At 50.6% G+C, this 19,998-nt stretch overlaps 1 protein-coding gene across 5 annotated transcripts; it reads right to left on the bottom strand.

Moving 5' to 3' along the window:
* Positions 1 to 346: 346 nt before the first annotated feature.
* BCL6 (BCL6 transcription repressor) lies at positions 347 to 19,898 on the bottom strand. 5 transcript variants are annotated; one of them, XM_073359061.2, is made up of 10 exons: positions 19,777 to 19,898; positions 10,353 to 10,391; positions 9,073 to 9,244; positions 8,173 to 8,379; positions 7,042 to 8,025; positions 6,322 to 6,503; positions 4,897 to 5,064; positions 2,829 to 2,959; positions 1,975 to 2,112; positions 347 to 531 (listed from the first exon to the last, which is right to left on the bottom strand). In XM_073359061.2, exons 3-10 carry the CDS (start codon positions 9,231 to 9,233, stop codon positions 388 to 390), a joined length of 2,115 nt encoding a protein of 704 aa, XP_073215162.1. In that variant the 5' UTR covers positions 9,234 to 9,244; positions 10,353 to 10,391; positions 19,777 to 19,898; the 3' UTR covers positions 347 to 387. The 5 variants fall into 5 exon arrangements, with proteins under 5 accessions (XP_073215162.1, XP_073215159.1, XP_073215161.1 ...); XM_073359058.2 differs by having other exon boundaries at positions 8,158 to 8,379; positions 19,777 to 19,897; XM_073359060.1 differs by lacking the exon at positions 19,777 to 19,898 and adding an exon at positions 12,530 to 12,986 and having other exon boundaries at positions 8,158 to 8,379.
* Positions 19,899 to 19,998: the final 100 nt, after the last annotated feature.

The following is a 19,998-nucleotide window of genomic DNA, read 5'->3' as shown; positions in this document are numbered from 1 at the left end:
AGAAAGCAAAAAAAACCCCAACAACACAAAAAATAAAAAATAAAAAAACCCAACTGTTCCCGTAAATCAGCATGACCTTCCTCATCTTCAGACTGTGAAGGTTAAACTCCAGAGTTTATCAACACTCCACTGGACAGACATTTTTTATACACATTTAAATCTGAATAAGTTTTTTTTAGTTTCACATAACTGGGAAAAATAAAAATAAAACCCGTGTATTTTTTAATATTTTTTCCCACCTTCTGCACTATGGGCTTAGAGGCACTCCATCGTGTGATGAAAGTTTTAAAGTGTTACAAGTGTTACAAGTATCCTTTGGATATCTCCCCCCGCCCCCTTCCCCCAGACTCCCCTTCCCCTCTCCCCGCAGAGAAATCCACCTGGCTTTCAGCACGCCTTGGGCAGTTCTGGTGGCAGCTCGGCTGTCGAGACGCGATATTGCACCTTGGTGTTGGTGATGGCGCCATGTTTCTGCCGGAGGTGCAGCCGCAGCTGGCTTTTGTGGCGGAAATGCAGGTTACATTTCTCACACTAAAACCAAAAGGATGGGGAAGGTGCTGTTAGCTCAAAAGTTTACAGAGCCATATGTAATCTAGCCACATATATGCCCCCAGCAGCCCCCGCCCTGTCGGAGTTGCCTCACAATCATTCATTAATGTGGCCTCGCAACATGGCGTGGGAGCGTATTTTACAGATGAGCAACTGAGGCGCAGAGAGGCTAAGTGACTTGCCCAAAGCCACGCAAGGCGTCAGTGGCAGAGCCGGGATCTGAACCCAAGGCCAGCGCCTGACCCGCCAGCCCACACTTCTGCCTCAATTTTAAAATATCTTTGTTGCCGAGATGCTAACGAAAAGACGGACGCCATCTCCCAGCCGGTCACTTTAAACACAGTGAGTAAGAGTGATATGAAGCACTTGGCAGGTCTGTAGTGCCTCTGTCTGGGGACTCGAAATCTTGTCCTAAGCAAGGATTGCTCAGGACTCTCAGCACCCTGGAACCCCCTTTCTTCAGAGGGGGAAAAATGGCACCAGAGAGGTTAAGTGACCTGCCTGAGGCCACGCAACAAGTCAGTGGCAAAGCTAGAAGTAGACCCCGGGGTCCTAGCTTGCCTGCTTTAGCCTCTAAACCAGAGTTCTGCCTCACGTAAGACTCAAAGTAGCTTTTTTCTGTCCCCTTCCATCCTAACTATTCCCACCTGCTGATATTGCGCAGGAGACTGTACGTAGCAATCTCCATATGGGTCGGATGGGGGCTCCCAAGAAGATGCATAGGAAGTGGGTGCTACATGGCACGGGGCCACTCCAGGCCCCAGTCCCTCCGTGTCTTGGTAGCGTCTACTCCTGGTTAGCTCCAGCTCTTTGGATTGGAGGTTAAGCCCCCATGTTATGGGCCTCAGGGTTAAAAAAGCATCCTGGGCCAAGCTCACCCCTGGGGTAACGCCACCAACTGCACAGCAGTGTACCCTAACCGGTGAATAGCCCTCACTCCGTAGAGCTATGCCAGGGATGAGTTGAGCCTGGAGGGGACGTCTTGACCACCTCATCTCTAGCATCTCTCACCCTCCCGTACAGTAGAGGAGCAATGTCCTTTGTCCTCTACTGTGACGTGAGCCGAGGCCCTTTGAAGGAACGTGACCTTCTTCGGTTGGGGAAGGGGAGGAAGAGAAAACAGGTCAGGGCTGGTTCCAGTTACAGCTCAACCCATCAAAATACCATCTCAGCAGCAGGCCTCTAATTTCCTGTGTACCGGAGGGTGGATGGGGAGGGGGAACGGAGAGGTGTCCTTGGGGAGAAGCCTGGTAAGGATACACCAGAGCTAAGACTGAACTGGTGGTCAGGACTTGAGCCATGCCAGGGGTGATGCCAGCGGTCAGTGCCGGACAACCTCTCCCCACCACGGTAGGTGGCCCTTATGGCTGCTAGGGAGTTCTGGCTCGTGGTGACTAGCACCGATAATGCCAGGAGGTCACTTACATGGTACGGTTTCTCTCCTGTGTGGATTCGAAGGTGACTTTTGAGCGTTTGCAGGTGCCGGAAGCGCGTGCCACAGATTTCACAGGGGTAGGGTTTTTCGCCAGTGTGGATTAGCACATGAGCTCGGAGATGGGCAACCTGCCGCAGAGGAGACAATGTCAGAAAAGTGTCCCCATAGGCATGCTTGCCACATGCACTTCACATTCAGACCAAGCTCCCCAAGCCACTCCTATCAATCCTCATGCTTCAGGGCATTAGCCAGACAACAGCTGGGGTCAGGAAGAAATCCTCATCCCACCCACTGGCCATGAGAGGCAACACTGGACTGACCACTCGGTACGGCAGCTCTGATATTAAAGGCAGACTCTAAACCGAATGGATTTTTCTAATAAACCAGCTTCATCAAAAGGAGTTTGAAAAGCTGCCATCTCTGTGGCCAGAGGCTCTAACCACAAGCCCAATCCTTATTACTCAAGTGACCATCCGAAGGGCCATCTTCCTCGAGTACGGAATCCTAGATCAGACTCCATGGGCATAAGCTAATGAATGTTTGCAGCAAAACCCTTTGAGAGCCCGAACGGCTGACAGCACACGGAGAAATGTAAGAGGCACAGATCTGTTTCATTGAAAAAAACAATGGACTAGCTTCATTGACCTGCCAAGGGCAAAGTTCCAGGGGCCTGTATTTGCCCCACAACAGCATGGGATCATCACCAGGCCCTAAGCAAGGAACAGTGCCCCCTTCAGGGCATTTCCCATATCACAGACATCCAGCAGAGCCCCAGGACCCAGAGCAGCAGGAAGACGCCACCCACTCTCCAGGGGAATTGTAGAGCATGAAGCGGGATCCTCACCTGGACAAATCTAGCCCCGCAGGTCTCACACTTGTAGGGCTTCTCTCCGGAGTGGATGCGTGTGTGGGTCTTCAGGTTGGCCGGGCGGTTGAACTGCGCTCCGCAGATAGTGCAACGATATGGCTTCTCACCTGTCACCCCGCCAGAAACAGAGAGACGCCAGGTTAGCACACAGTGTCCCGAGCGCCCCAAAGCTTCCACTACAGTCACTAAATTGCTATATAGTCCACAAGAGAATGGAAAAGACACGGGCCTCCTAGCAGCGCTGAACCTGCAAAGCCCAGGGCAGACTCCCTGCTGTGTTCCAATCCCTTTGCTCTGCTTTTGCTCCCCCTAGCTTGGAATTCCCTCAGTGTGTATGTGATGGGAGTCCCCAGTGGGGGCAGATCATGCAGATCACTACAAATCATAGTCCGGTCCTACGCCAGCCTCCACACAGGCACTGGAAAGAAGAGGCATGGCCACAGTATGGCATGCTCCAGCTATCCTCAGCTGGCAGGCGGTCCCTTGGGGGACCAGTGCATGTTAGAGCAGCCCTCAGGCTGCTCTAGCCTGCATACAGAGCTGGGTTAAGAGTCAGGGAACCTCCCGCCTACAACATTTGGGTGCAGCAGAGAATCTGCTCACTGACTGTGTGGCACACCCACTGCGCACTGGTATTTTTGGCAGGGAACCCTAGCCAGATGTGACCCTCTTCTCCTTCTCCCAGAAAGTTATTCATAGAACTACTGTCTGGCTCAGATTGTGAGGCACAGCCCTAGAAATCAGGTCTACAAAGGCAAGTCTGTCTGCTTTGCCAAACAGGATTAACTAGCCCCTCCTAGTCCAGCGACAAGCAATATTGACCAACTTTAGACTGTAGCTGGGTGAGCAAAGCAGAGATACAGCAAGCAGATGAGATCTGCCTGGCTCTGTCGGTCTCTGAATGGTTTTAAATACATTTGATCCAATTGTTGGTCATTCCTTTGGCAAAGTGAGCAAGGCTGAGAGCGACAGAGGCTGGTTCATAGCCATGGAGTCAGTAGTAACTGCGCTCCAAACTATTCAGCCTCAATTATTCCCACCTGCCATCTACACAAAGGTAATCTTCATTGGATCTTTATCCTCTGTTGCATCCTTGGGATGGATACAGATGGGCTGAAAGGTTCATCGGAAGTTTATTTTTTCCCCTCCTGCCTTTGTTTTTAAATGAAGAATAGCCTGAACATCAAATCTGCTTTTCCCTGATTTTGCAGGAAGATGTTTAAGGAATCTGAGGGGGATGTATATTGTGAGCTCTTGCACCTTACGGCTCCGATCCGGCACGTGTTTAGCTTTATGTGCTGTAAAGTCAGGCAATGTGCAATTCAGCCCAACTGATGGGGGAGGAAGGCTGGGTCTTTAACCCAAACTTCCTTTCTCCAAAGTGTTAGTTGGCCATCAATGTTCTGAGCGTTTACAGAAACGAGCCAAACCCGACCCAGGATTCTGAGCAGCAGCTCAACCCCTGATCCCTTCCTTTCTCAACTGGCTCAGACCATTTCAGCCGTTTGCCAGTCACCAGACTTTCTAATGGAAAAACCACCAGACTATTTATTTTTGGTAAAATAACCCCTCTCAGCCTCTTTATCCATCATAAAAAAAAAAAAAAAGTCCAAAGGGCCCCTTCCCTGCCCGAAACACTTTGAATGGAACAGCCAATACAGTTCACATGTGGAGAGAGAACCAAATGCTAGGCAACACCTCATAGTCAAGGATCCCAAAGTACTTTGCAGATATTAAGCTTCACAGCCCCCCAGAGGGGAACATAAGTATTTCCCCATTTATAGCCGAAGCACACAGGGGTTAAGCCATTTCCAAAGGAGCAGAACCCAGGAGTTCAGGCTCTCAGGATGTGGCTGAAGATCCACGACCATCCCTTGTCAGGTGCTGGGGTGCTTTGCCCTTCCTTGCATACCCAGTTGCAATGCCCCAGTGCCGGATACGGATTAGGCCTGCATGCAAGGCAGAGCTTTCAGGGCCTTGTGTGCTTTTCAGGACCTGCTTTGACACATTGCCATGGGCTGGCACCAGGAGCGCCGGGCTGTACCTGTGTGAACGGTTTTGTGGCTGGCTAGGTTTCCCTTGTAGCGGAAGGAGGCCTGGCAACGGTCACACTTGTAGGGCTTATCACTGTGTGCCTGCAGGGAGTGCCTCTTGAGAGAAGCCTCTTCAGAGAACCTGCAGTCGCACTCATTGCAGAAGAAGGCTCCGTTTTCTGTCGGGGACAGAGAGAGAGGCGGGGAGAACGAATGAGATCAGCAAGCACAGCAGCACACGGGTCGCCTCCTGTATGGACGGGGCCTAGGAGCCCGTGGGGAGGGGAAGCCAGCGTGCCAAAGCTAAAGTCTGTTTCACGGGGGTTCGATGGAGTTGGGGAAAGCAGCACTTCCACAGCGTCCGTTACACTTTCCTTCATACATACACAGCAAAACAAATCACCCATGGGGCTAGCCAACAACCAAACCAATCAGAAGTAGCGTCTTAGTAAATAGGAAGCAGAAGGTGGGAAGGCTGCCTCATGATGGTGGTTTCACTGTATATGAATTCAGAGTTCTACTCATTGGGGGAAACTTGGGTTTTGGGCAGCAAATAAAATCTTCCTTTTCCCCCCACTGAGTTGGAGGATGGGGGCAAACAGATTTTTACAAAACGGAGTTTCGTAAGCCTCTTAAGAGCATAAGAACGGCCATACTGTGTCAGACCAGAGGTCCATCTAGCCAAGTATCCTCTTTTCTGACAGTGGCCAATGCCAGGTGCCCCCGAGGGAATGAACAGAACAGGGAATCATCAAGTGATCTATCCTGTCGACCATTCCCAGCTTCAGACAAACCGAGGCTAGGGACACCATCCCTGTCCATCCTGGCTAATAGCCATTGATGGACCTATCCTCCATGAACTTATTTAGCTCCTTTTTGAACCCTGTTACAGTCCAGCCCTCTTTATCCACAATTGTTCGTCTAGACTAGAGACAGTTCCAAGGACTGATGAGTGAGGCAGATAACATGGCCAGGTCCAAGTGTGGATCATTTCTTTCTGCCGAGCTCAGTCCCCCACCCTGGCAATTTTGATTGGGTGTGGCATTCTTCACATCCTGTTTTAAAATGTTGGGAGATGATAATTACTCTCAACTAGCCCAAGCTGCCTTGTTAGAGGCAAAAACCAATTCCCATGAATGCTTCGTTCAGCCAGTTAGCAGGGGGTTTGGAAAGCACTTTGAGATCCGCTTGGAAAAGAGATGGCCTGAACCATTGAAGTTCAGATTCAGAATTTGGGTTCAGCCCATTGTAGAGACAGACACCAGCCTGCTAGCCTGTATGCAGGCTCAAACATGCCCAGAGTTCTGGGGGTGCTGCGGCCGGGCCCCTCTCCTATGTGGCGGAATGGCATTGGGGGAGCTTCATCCCACAGGTTCCATGGCGCCCCCCTCTGCCAGCTGGAAGGGCAAGTGCGGGAGGATGGATTCTGGACTTACCACAACTGGAGTCGGAGTATTCGGAGTGGGTTTCGCCCATTTCCTCTCCGAAGGTCGAGCCAGGGGTGTGAAGGCACATCTCAGAATGCTGGGGGGACTGGGAGCCGCAGGAGCTGCATTTTGAGGAATGCAGGTACAGAGGGGACTGCCCCTCACTGCTCTGAGGGGACCCATCCAGGGATCTGTGGAAGAGGAGCAACGCCCATCGGAAGGCTTTAGTGCCATAAGATCACAGCACCTCCTTCAGCGCAGGCATGAAGAATACACACGCATTGCCAGGTGGACACTTAAAGGAGCCTTAGTCGGGATCAGGGCCCCATTGGGCATTCCCTCTACAGGGCATTCAGCAATCACACTTCATGCTTTTATAGTGCCCATCCCACAAGGATCTCGCCGCACTTTATAAACGTCCCTCTCGGGTAGGTAACAGAAGAGTAAACCGATGCACAGGGTTTAAGTGAAGTGGCCACAGCCACAGAGTGAGCCAGGACTCCTAGTTCCTAATGTAACCATCAGCCTATGCTGGGTGTGGTTACACATTTGGGAAACATATATTACTGGCTAGATCCTCAGTTGGCATCAACTGGCGAGGTTCCATGGAACTCACTGATTTACACCTGCCGAGGAACTGATTCACCAAAACTAGGCATCTACCCAAAGCATTAATAAAACCGAGCAGTGCTGCAAGGAGTCCCGTTTCCTCCAGGGGGTTTGCCTTACCTGTTCACAATGTTGTTGAGCCTGCTGGCTTGTGGGATTGTCGAGTCTTCCCCATTCAAGCTCAGCTTGGTTGGGGACTGGACGTCTAGATTCTCAGGTTCCATGGACTGCTGGCAAGCCGACGCAGACACGTAGGAGTGAGGGGAGAGGGTCCCCGCTTCATTCTGGTCGGCACCATCTTGCTTGGTGCTCTGGTTTAGGTTGTTGAGGACAATGAATTTGTACTTCTTCCAGTTGCAGGCTTTGGGGTCAGTAGGGCTCTTGGTACCCAGAGAGCCAGAGCTTTGACCGATGCGGGCGTTCTTGCTGCTGCTGGACTCGGTTGGCGAGTTGGGTTGGCAGTCTGACTTCTGGGGGCTCTGGGGGCTGATGAGACCCTTTCGGTTCACTGGTGTGTTGGTTGGTTCGAAGTGCTGGCTTATCTCGTCTTCTGAAGAGGTCCGCTCTTCTTCTTTGGCTGCTTTGTCACAGGCAAAGTAGGGATTGTTTCGGACCAGAGGTGCGACGGGCTTAGGGCCAGCGGCTATGCTGTAGTGCATATCATTTCTGGCCTCTTCAGCAGCAGCCTCTTTTGGAGAATAGATGGTGGCGTGGCACATGTTGGCTGAAAGGTCGGTGACAGCTCTGGTGTAGTCTGTGGGGATTGTCCTGGAGCTGTCACATGGCAGCATTCTCTCCTTTGGGAAAGGGTTGACCCTCGAGACATCCGGCAGGGGGATCCTCGCCTCTCGCAGCTCGTCATCTAAGAGGAAACCGTTGACTGGAATGGGGTTGTATCCAGTGTAGGAAAGGGGCGATCCAGACAGGCCACTGTACAAACTGGAGGCAAAGGCCCTCCCATCACAGAGAGGCGTGTTTCGGAGAGGCATGTTGTTCTCGGAGACTTCCCGGCTCCTGTAAGCCATCACCTCTGGATGACTCAGCATCCGGCCCGTCAAGAACTCTTCCCTTGGCGTCTTCATTGCAGAGACCACCTCGGCTTCACTGCATGGAGACAAAAGGAAGGGTGTTACGCCTTATTCCCAGCCTTTGAAACGAGCTATCAAATGCGTTGGCAATTCCACCCTTCACCCCCCCCAAAATACAGGCTCTCCAACTCAGCCACAGGTGTCTCACCTAGACTTGACAAACCTTCGGCAAGTATCGACAACGTGCTCCATCTGTAGGTAGAGCGCGGTGGTCATGACGGCCATGATGTTGCTTTCCCTCAGGTTGAGGCGGGAGGTGTACATGAAGTCCAGCAGGATGCAGAATCCCTCGGGGTTGATGTCTGGGGCCAGAGTGATGATGTTCAGATTGCACTTTAGCTGGTCAGTGAATATGCTGTAGAAGAGGCCGCTGCAAAGGGGAGAAGGGGTGGGAGGGGAGAGTGAACCCAAGTTGCAAGATTTCAGAAGAAGAGAGGGGGAGAGAACTTATTACAGGGGTTCTCCATCGGGACATCACGAACTCTCAACCTCTGCCCTTCCTACATTGCGACGCTGGAAGATGGATGGGAGGCTCGCCCCAGGGAGGTCCTGTTATGGAAAAGGTTGAGAACTCTGATCTTAGTTCATTTAAAGACCCTCCATAGACTTCCCTCATGGAAATCCTCTCCCTCCCTCCCATGTCTCCTCCCTCCTCTGATCTAGCATTAAATTCTTCCACGGGTCCCCCAAATTACACCGAGTGCGAGCGCCTTCTCCTCTGCAGCTCCTGCCACCTGGAGCAGCCTCCCTGCATCTCTGTCCTTCCATGCCAACGGCCTCTCATGTCCTCCACAATAGCGCCATCTGGTCAAACGAGGCCCAGTGACAAGGCCACGAGAGGTGGCGAGTGTTTTATTTACGGTGTACAATGGCGAATGGGTTTCAGTCAGATGCCAAGCATCGGATATTCATGGATGTGAACACAGGGCTCAGACAGGCAGCGCTGGACCCTGGGACGTCAGGCGTGCTCTTTATCTGACGGAACAGTGTGTGCGCGCAGAGGAAGGAAAGGGGGCTGGGCGGGGTGGAGGAGAAAGCGACCGTGTCATTAGCCCCTCTTCACCTGCAGGCCATGAGGACAGTTTTGTGGGCTCTGAACTGTTCCCGGTTCACGATGATAACAACATCGGTGAGGATATCCCGGCTCCGAAGGCGGTTGAGATTGAGAAGCACGTCACTTGCGTGACGGGTGAACTGGATGCAGCTGTCTGCCTGAGAGGCCATCTTGACTCTGCCTGAAAAAGGGAGAGAAAAAAAAAAAAAAAAAGATAGGACCATGAAGTGACTGAGAAAGCACCATAAAGCAGGGCCAAGAGCCTGCCATTGGTCTACTCCAAAGGGGCTACCCTGCAAGACAGTGTTTGGTTAGGGCAGCAATAGACCCCCCAGCGAGAGAAGAAACAACAATAATCTAGGATGCAACCACATTTCAGCTTCCATCTGTAGTGGCCATAACTGGAGTGGATTCAGCATGAGTCCCAGACTCCTAGCTGAAGGATGAACACAATAGGACCTTCCTGGGGAATAGGTGGGCAAGCTATACCACCTCCCCATCACACCCCAAGCCTGCTCCTGCTCCCACTGTGGCCAAGTCAGAAGGAGCCGTGCTCAGCTCCATTGGAAGTTGCTATTTGAAGATCTCAGAGGACTAGCAGACAAAGCAAAGCAAACTCTGCACACTAATCTGCATTATTAGATTACACACTTTATGGTTTGGTCCTGCAGCTCTGATACGTGCGTCATTCCCACAGACGTCACACAGTTGAGTGGGCAGCCAAACTACAGGATCCAGCCATGGAAATTAGAGCTATTCATAAAGAACCCATACAAAGCTACAGGTGCTCAGTGCTTCTGAAAATCCGGACCAAGGGGTCTCTAGTGGGGCACCCAAAAATCTGTGGCCACTTCTGAAGATGATTTGCCCAGGGTCACTAATCAGTGGCTGCATCAGGAACAGAAAACCCAGGTCTCCGGACACCCAATCCCCTAGAATCTAAATCACCAGGAATTCTTAATTCCAGAACTCTGTTCCTCTTCCCTCAACAGTTCTTGATGTGATGCCTTCCAAAACACGTTCTCTTTGATCAAAGTTGGAGGGTCTGACCCAGGCCTTTCCCAAGAAGCTACCATCCAGCACCTGAAATTCCACATTGGAATTTGATTCTTAAATGCCAAATTCCTCAATGACAGGATTAGTTCCAGCCACTGTTCCACTGGCGGCGGTGGGATATGAATGTGTAATTTTGTGCAGAGCAGCCACTCTCCTGAATACAGATTCTGGCTGGGCCTAATGAAACATTTCATTCAACACATTTAAAAAGGCATGAAATTAAATTTACATACCCAGTGCCTCAATTCACAGCCCAAAAGTTTCCTTCAAACCTACAAAGCAAGCACAAGAAAACAAACACCAGATTAGTTCAGAAATGTAAATTGGCTGTGGTAGGATGCAAGCTTGTTGTTTTGATGTAACATCAGCAGGATGCGAGCTGAAGCTAATAGCACTTCCCCTCTCCAATAAAGTTAATTTGTTTCTCCCAGTACAGCATGTTCTTATTGCAGCCACAGGCTTTGGGAATCTAATCATAGACTCTTCCACACCCTCTACCCCAAACCATAGGTGTATGCCAAGGAGCCTTTCATATCTATGAGTCAGGGACTCGAGGGTAGCTGGGGAGGGTACAGGAGGAGTCAAACAAGAATTCACTCACCACTTTTTTCAGATATGCCTCTCCCCATCCCCAGTATTCCCACTCTTTTCTTATCATCTCATTGCATCACACAGGGCTGCAAGACTCTCTCCCCTCCCCTCTTTCATTCTCCCCAGAAACTGAAAGGGGTCAGGAATCATTCTCCTTAGTAGCCATCATTCTTCTGAAGATTTCAAAGCACTTTGGAAATATGAAACACTAGAAATTGCTAAAGACTGGGAAACTGAGGCACTGAGAGGTTAAGCAACTTGATCGAGGTCACGCAGCAAGTCAGTAGCAAAGCTAGAAACAGACCTAATCCCTTCTTTGACTGCCAAAAGATGCTCTTTGCCTCCACCTGCTGGCTTTGGGGAGTTAATGCAATGGGGACAGAGAAGAATTTCTTCTTCTTTCCACTCCATGCTAAGAGAATTTTATTTTTCTTCTTATCTACATGAAGACAATTACTTTCCCCCCATAGTTGGCTTTTACATTTAAAAGAGGGGGAAAGAGCATCATAGCTGTTATTTGGCTTTTCAGATATAGCCATAAACCTTTCCAAGCCCCAAAAGATGTGTACCCAGAGATTTATGGGGAGGAAGATGAATTAGTGTGATTTTTAACATGCTAAAACAAATGCATGACATTAAAATCCATTTCATACACTCAAATGAGGTGAGTCTCCCGAGCGCCTCTGAGCCTCCCTAACTTGAAACTCAAAGAAGGTGACTCATTTCCCAAATACTGCAGACTCTGACCTTTTCGCATAGCCCTCTTTGCCAGCCACTTTCAGCGTTCACATGAAAGCCAAGAGATTTACAGACTCTGCTAGCAACTGGCCTTGCTTCAAAGTTCCCACCCCAGTGGAATGTGTAAGTGATGCACAACCGGGTCAGACTCTGAGCTCAGTCCTTTCAGCGTAAATGCCAGGCATGTCTACGAGCTACTGGAGTCACAAGAGTTGTCCCTGAGATCAGAACAGGGCCCATTTATAGGCTACGACATGGGTCTGAGAAATACAAAGCTCACCATGAATGCCAACCCCTTCCACACAATGCAAGAACTTCCTGCAGTGGTAGAATTCTTGGACAGGGATGGGGCAGGAGGGCAGCCTACCCCGGGTGCTACTTGGTCCTTTGTCCCAGCCTGCTGCTGCCTCCCCAGCACATCTACATCACCCGTCCAGTCTAGCTGCCCAACCCATCTTGGGTCCGCCCGGCTGCCCCTCTGCAAACCCACCGCTGGCCTGGAAGAGGCTCTTCTAGAAAGCAGACAAATCTGGGCTCCTGACAGCCAAGCAGCCTTATCCAACAAGGGACCATTGCATTGAGCTTCACACCAGGATCTGCCTTCAATCTGCTGCTGTGATTGAGAAAGAGGAAGGCGCTCCTCCCCCCCCCCCACGCGACACACCCTTTACCCACCCACCCCATATTAATCAAGCCAGATGCAAATGAGTGTCGTGTCGTCCCCGTCCCCGTCCCCGTCCCCCGTTTGGCCTTTGCAGTCACCTGATCATAAGACAGCACAGTTCAGCAACAATAAAGAGACGGTCAAGATTTAATGGCTGATAGTTCCTTCACCACCCCGCAACTCCGATATGAAATCTATTACCCCCCCCCAAGCCAAATTCTCACGCTCCAGGGTTCACCCCACCAAAGGTCACCTTTTCTGCAGGTGGGGGGGTTGGAAGGAGGGGATCCGCTTCCAAATAATGCTTCCCCTCCCAGGTCACCCTCTAGCCCTGCTGATGTAAGGGAGGGAAAAGGAAATATCCCCCCCCCCCCCAGCACAGAGACACCCCCTCGGAGCTTCTCTTTCCCACGGTACCTTGCAGCCAGCTGCCGGCCCCAGCCCAGCCGGTGCGGTGTGAGCGGCCGGGCGTGCTCCGGACTGGCTGCGTTTACACGGGGAGGAAATGCCCCCCCATGGCCAGTTCGCGCCGGGGAAGGGCACCGCGCTGTCATTCCGGGAACGCGCCGGGCTCCGGCTCCTGGCAGCCCTGTTCTAGGAAGAGAGGCGGGAGCCGAGCCCGGGGCACGGCGAGCCTGGGGAGACCGTCCCCGTCGCGGGCCAGGCTGCAGCCCTTTGCAACGCGACAAGGGGGGGGGGGGCTGGAGCCCAGAGCCCGGCCTGGGGGCGCCCAGGGGCCGGCCCCCCCACGTGGGCGAGGGGGCTGGAGACACCATTGCTCTGGGGCTGGACCGCTGCTGAGCCCGCAGAGGGGTGGAGGTGGGGGGTCCGCCGCTTAGGGGCCCGGCCAGCTCCGTCCCCAACCCCTCCCCCCCCCGCCCCCCCAGTGCCCAGCTCCTCCCCCTTGCCGCTGCACCCTCCCCGTCCTTGGCAGGAGGCTGGTGGATCAAATCCACCTGCAATTAAATAAATAAATAAACAAACACACCACCACCTACACTGGGCGGGGGGGGGGGGGGAGCGGGGCGGCACCTCGCCCCCCGGAGCCCTAGCCAGGGCCAGCCTGCGACTGGCAGGAGCTCGCCCCATCTCTCCCTCCGCAAGCCACGGCAGGCTGATTCGCAGCGAGCGAGCCGGCCTTCGCGCCGGGCTGCGACGCCCCTCTGCCCGCTAGGGGGCGCTCCGCCGCCAAGCATCACAGAGCCACCCGACTCCAGCAAGGCACAGGCTTGTAGCATCAGCAGAGACAGCCGCGGGGGTCCCTGCCATTGGTCTCCTGGGGGCAAGTGACCCAAAGCAGGGACCCCAGGGTTTGCCATCCCCTTGGGACCTGCCCGCTAAGCAGAGCCCAGAGGGCACCGCAGGGAGTCCCCATTAGTAGAGGGGAAAGTCACCCTCCTGTGACAGAGACCTCCTTGCCAGCTCCCTGGCTCTCAGAGCTTTCATTTCTTACAGAATGGCATGAGATCAGGGGGTTGTAAGAGGCCTTCAGCTGTCAGAGCATGGCTTTATTAATCTAGTAGCCTCCTGGGGCTAGGCCAACACCCGTTTTGATTAACAACAACAAAATAAAGAGAGAAAAAAATCTCTAAGAGTTAAATACTGTGTCAGCGTAAATCAAAGAGGCTTTGGATACTCTTCCCCATCCCTTGTTCCCTCTGGCGACTAGGTCACTAGCAGCATATTAAGCATTCTGTGCTCTTTCAGTCTGGTCCCATTTCCTGCCAGCAAACAATTGTTTCTAGGAAATGCAATATATTACAGGGATGGGTTAATTATCAGCATTTGTAACCAGGAAACCTGCATATTTCTTCTGGCACTGCAAGCTGCTACAGTGTATTTTAATGTCTTGCTTTGAAGAAGAGTTTAAACTGGTTGCACTTTTGAATGCTTGGAAATGGCCCAGTTTCTAGTCTGCACATTACTTTACTCTTCATTTAAAAATAAAGAGGGGGAGGGGGGAAAATACCATCTCAAAATCCTATTGATACTGCCAAAATCTTGCTTAGCATTAATGAAAATAGAAAGCCAATAAGTGTCCTTGGAAAGGGATGAGTGACCCTTTTTTCAGTGCTTCCAAATCCATAAGAAAGTCCACCCATTCATTTTTAAAATGAATACAGAAATGTTATTTCAATTGAAGTGACGCCAGGGAAAATGTGGCCCATTATCTCAAACATCACATACTATTTAAAGTGGCTTAAAAGAATACATTACTGTAACTGCAAGTTTGGACTGTGGACACATATCCAGGTATACTCCAGCTCAGACTCAGCAAATAAATTTAGCCCTCATAGCTGCTCCAGTGGCTATTAGCCCACACTGCATTTTTGAAAATAGCATAGCATGGTGTATTTGGGAAGATACCATCCATGTAAGTTATCCTACAGAATGACCAGTCCTGTGACTCAGGGAGAAGTGTCTCTCCTCTTCGAGCAGTTCTACAGTGCATTAGTCAATAGCCTCCCTCTGTGGTCAGTAAAATTTATGTCTTCATTGTGTCTGATTGATAATAAATGTAATTGGAGGTGAAGAGACTAGCCTACAACACAGGGATGGGGGAGAAAGCCAACCACTATCCCCCACCCTCCCTTAGAAATAGAATTTCCACATGGGAATTACAGTTTTTGCTGTAGTTCTACCAACCACAAGAATGGTTTAATAATAAATCTAGGGCAAAAATATGGGCATTCTTCATAGAGGAGATTCTTGTTCACAGACCCCGTACTTAACTATAAATCCAAATGAAAAACTGTCAAGTCAAATTTTTCCCCAAATTAGTTTTTAAGTAGGCCCCACTATTTTTTAAAGTTTCAACTAAAATTGTTAACACCTCCCCAGACAGTGTTTGCATCCAAAATGTTGCAGCACTAGGAGCTGAAACAGATGTTACCTTGATCTTTTTTGTCCAAGAGGATAAATGTAACTTGGCTATTTAAATTATTTTATCTTGCTCCTCTAAAGTCCTTGTAGCACATTAAGAAAATGTTGCTTGAAATCAGATTTTTTTAAAAAAAACTTGGCATTATCTCAATTAAGTTTTGGCACCTGCATTTACATTGGTATTTGGATAACATATTGATAATATAGTATATTTCTTAAGACTTTCTTATAAACTAGTAGGTTGCTGCCATGTAGGGTGACTGAAACCTTTTTTAAATGAATGCAGAATTCTGCAACACAAGACAACCTATATTAGACAATGATTCAGGAACAGTAGAGGAACACCACAGGCAGGAAATATTTTACATGTGATTTCATGAAAACATTCAGACAGAGCTCCATATGTAAGTATCAATAACATTTTAATATGTACTTGATTGTTTTCAGCTAGGCTAGTCAATTTCTGTGGCCCTAGATGGGTCTCTGTATTCTTCATTGCTGACTTTTAGCTAGCTAGGAATTTTTTTAAAGTACTGCATACAACATGTTTTTGATTTCCCAAGCTTGAAAGATTAGTTGCAACCAGTCACCAAAAGGAATTTTAAGAACACACCACTAGATGGCATCCTTTAGCTTTGTCGTAGAGATCTATTTCCCTTGGAAAATAAAACGCCACAGCTGAGGCTGGAAAACATATAATTTTGTCGATGTAATTCTGTTCCTCTTAAACACACGTCTGAGCAACATTATTATTTTTTTTACAAGCTTTTCCATCCTTGCTTTTCACAACTTAATGTTTCTGCTAGGCTTATTTTAGACTCAGACAGAAGTCTTCAGTCCTCACTATCCAGCATTTAGGCTAGCTGGGAACACTAGCAATTAAAAAAGAAGAAAACAACACACCTTTGACTTGCTTTTGGTGTTCTCTTTGAGAATCAACTCTCATTCAGAGTTCTGTCTCTTTAGAATAATAAATAACCAGTGAAATACCATTTCTTCTCTGATTATTGACTCAGACAGTCAAAACAGGGGTGGGTGGGAGCAGACTTGATTTGAAACATATCCCAAGAGATCTTTGATCTATTTTGCCCCCTCAACATTGAGCATTTCCCTACAAATGAAGACTGTTCTTCCTGGAACAATGAAAGAATCCATTCTTCTGGAAGATCCTTACACAGCCTTTGAATATTTTAAATCACTGATTACTTGACAAAGAAAATTTAAAAAAAAAAAAAAGACTGGATTGCTGGTTAAAACACACAGTTGTAATGCAAACTGAAGTTCTTGCCCTATGAGAAAAAGTTTTGCCTTCAAATATTTTTGAAGAGATTTCCTAGCTGTAAAACAAGCCCTTAAGGCTTGCTGGAAGGAAGTCTGTATTTATTCTGAAAGCACTTATCCCATAAACCTTTAATACAATATTGTGAATAATCATTAAATTTTAAAACCTCAGGACAAGCAGCAAGATGGTGCTTGATGACAGTAAAACATCTTCTGGAGTCAATGAGAATTTTGCCCCAGTTAGAGGCTGCAGGATCCTTTTCTGCTTATCAGTGTAGATTTCCTCCATTCCCAAGCCAGTTTAGTGCTGACCCTGCTTCCAGTGAAGTCAATGGCAAAACTCTCACTGATACAGGCTTCTTCTCTCTCTCTCTTTTTTTTTTTTGTACTTTATTTTTAAATCAGATTTACCTGGTGTATAAACATAGCCAGATCTTGGGTTGGATGCCTTTTAAAAGTCAGATTCAAAGACTGGAAGAGAAGCCACACATTTTCCAAAAAAGGTAGGATGTTTTTATTTCCCTACTCCTCCTTCTCGGCCATCAAGGCTATTTCATAATATTTCAAAATATTGTGACAATAAACAAAACCCCCGACACATCCAAAAGGCCATTCCCTTTACAACCGAGAGAGGTCGCTGCTACGCCACACCGACTACTTAAACCACTAAGTTTTCACAACAAAGTTTCTCCGGGGTGGGAGGGGAAAGTATTTTGACATCAAGTCATATCTGTCATTTACACAACTAACTGGAACTCTCCAATAAAACACACACACACACACACACAGACTGCACAGACCCCAGCTTTCCCCCCATTCCTCCCTGCCAAACAGAAGCAATTTGTCTTGGATACATTCCTCTGGAGAAGGCACTCCTGCCATTAAAAAAAAAATCCCTTGAAGAAATTAACAAGGTTAGGTGTGAGGAAAATGAACCCTTCGCTCTGTGGGCACTGGGGTTTGGTCGACTTTCTCCCCCTGCGTCTCCTTATAGAAATACAGACGGGTTTTCACCACCCCTCTCTCATTAGAATGGTCAAACCTCAGCAGCAACCCCTTGACGTGATTCCATGTGTCAACAGGGATCGGATTGCAGCCCTGGCTGGCTGAACTAGAGAGATTTCTAAAGATTCACCCCCCCCCCCCCCAAAGTTTGATACTTTGCACCTTGTATTCGAGAGAGCAGCGGGGGGTGGGGGGGTTGCGTGCACTCTTGCAAAGCTCTGAGATTTCTGATCCCTCCCCCACCCCACCTTCCCTTTTCAAACAAACCCGCCTGCTCCTCTTTGCTGGTGCTGCTACCTCCAGGAATAGCGTGTGGAAAGGGGCCAGCTGGGACAGCAGATTTACGACCGCCAGTCTCCACGCCAAGCGCGCCGTGGTAGTAAACGGCGCGGAGAACAAGCGGAATTGTCCCCGGCTACTGATTTCTTTTTGTTTTTTAACCCCCCCCTCCCACTCCGGGAAGAGAGAGGGCAGCCCGTCTCCACGGGCCCTGCAACCCTGCTCCGGAGCCATCCGCGGCTCGTGTTTACATTCCGCAGCAGCCGTGTCTTGGGCGTTTTGAGGACATAAGCTGCACTCAAGGAGACCATAAACTAATTGGAAATCCATTAAAAGATTACACGGGTTTCCTGTAGGACGCTCGCCCTCTTGGACACGAGCCCTGGGAGATTTCGCTCCCTTTGCACCTGAGTTCTGAGCCCAGAATTATTTCGTAAACGCTGGTTTGACGGACTTTCCCCCTCAAACTGGTGATAATCCAAATTATATATATATATATATATATATAAAATCAGTAGCCAGATTTTTTAAAGCCTCCTTAAAGCACTTATGTCTTGGTCAAAAATACTTTTATTTCCTCTGTCAAAAAAAAAAAAACCCCACAAACCAAACCCAGGATGGGGTCATTATTCTATGAAATACAAGCATGTTTCCTAAATAATTACTCTGCTTTTTTAAAAAGCAAAGAGTGGACGTTGTCAGCTCAGACAGGTAAGAAAGAGTTAGTCGATCCAAGCAACAGTCACTTCGCACAATTACTTTGGGATCCCCCTCAAAATCTCCCGCAAGTCTTATCCAGCAATCCTGGTTTTTTTTTTACCGCTTGGGCTGGCAGGACTAGACAGCCACAGGTTGCAGAATTCGCGAGCCCTTTTGCAAAGTCATCTATTTGCATTGGATTGGGGAGAGGGGGGAAACAAAAAAACGAAAACAAAAACACACCACACACGCAACCAAGTTGCGTTGTCAACGCCTCCCCAGCACAGTCTAGAAATAAAATCGGGAGCGTTTTTGTCCGCCGCCGCTCCTGCCCTGTGCAAACACCCTGTCTAGTCTGAGCCCTGGTGCATGTGCCTTTCCTTATCAGCCGTACAGGTTCCCCTCTCGGAGATTTTGCACCGTGGAGGAGAAAAACAAAAACACACAACAACAACGCAGCCATTAGGAGACAACCTTAAGTCACGCAGCACCCAAAACACCACAACATTTACTGCCACACACCCCTTCCCCCCCCCCCCAGGCCAGCGATCTCGCTCCCACCTCCCCTCCCCTGTCCTGTCCACACCTCCCCATCGCCGCGAAGATCCCAGAGCCCACATCCAGATGCGGCCGCAGGTGCAGAGCCCCCTCCCCCCGGGAGGAAGGTTCTTCCCCAACCGCAAAGAAGACCGTGGATGCTAAACAGGTTTCCCACGCAGAGACAACCACCGTGCAAATCGCCGGGCCGCGAACACACACAATTCAAGCCCAACGGGGTGTCCGGGCGACCGCAGGGGGAGGCAGCGGGGCTCCGGGGCCAGGGCAAAGCGGCCGAGTTTTGCTGGGGACATTTGTTGTGGCAAATCTCTGCCCGCTGTCACTTAATCGACTCGGAGAGGCCGGTGGTGGCCGGGCGCCAGGCGAGGGGCGCCTCGGCCAAGAAAGGCGAGCGAAGCAGCGAAGGCGGAGAGCCTCCGCTCCCCGTCCGCGGGGGCAGGGCGAGAGGCAGCCCGAGAGAGGGCAGCCGGCCCCGGGCGAGCCGCCACATCCTCCTCCTGACAGCCCGGCCCGGCGCAGGAGTCAGCCGGGAAGGGAAGCAGCCCCGCGGGGCAGCGCAGAGCCCCCCGCGCCCCCCAGGTCCCCGGAGCCGGCGATCTCCGCCGGGCACCCCTCCCTTCCCCGCCGGCGAACACTCCGGGCTCGCTCCGCGGCGGCGCCTCGGCCCTGCCCCGCAAAAAGGAAAAAAAAAAACCAAACAAAAACACACCAACCTCACCCGCACCCCCCAAATAAAACCACGCGAGCCCCCCCCCCTCCACAAGCCCCCCGGCCGGCTCCGCGCCCCGAACACCTGCCGCCCGCGGCAGGGAGGGAAGGAAGGAGGGACCCGGGGACGGGGAGAGAGGCGCCCGGGAGCCAGGGGCAGGCGCCTGGCAACCTCCAGCCTTAAAGGGTAAAGAAGCAGGAGCAGCGGCGGCGGCGCTAGAAGCGGCGGCGGCGGCGGCGGCAGCAATCACCTGGTCTCCGGGCTTTCCTAGAAACTCCTTGCATCACCACTTCTAAGAACCCCAGTTCTAAGAATCAACAGAGCTCAATTCTCGGAATTTGAGCTGCCGACTCTACCACTGCGCCCGGCCCAGGGGAGGCCACATGCCACCCCTCCCTGCCTCCCCGCTCGCTCCGCCCTGATCCGCCCCGCCCGCCCCCTGCCGCCCGCCGCCGGGACCCCGCGGAGCCTT

The sequence above is a fragment of the Lepidochelys kempii genome, chromosome 9 (assembly GCF_965140285.1).
Source record: "Lepidochelys kempii isolate rLepKem1 chromosome 9, rLepKem1.hap1, whole genome shotgun sequence".
In the NCBI taxonomy this organism is placed as follows: Eukaryota; Metazoa; Chordata; order Testudines; family Cheloniidae; genus Lepidochelys; species Lepidochelys kempii.
This window is presented reverse-complemented; position numbering and strand designations above follow the sequence as displayed.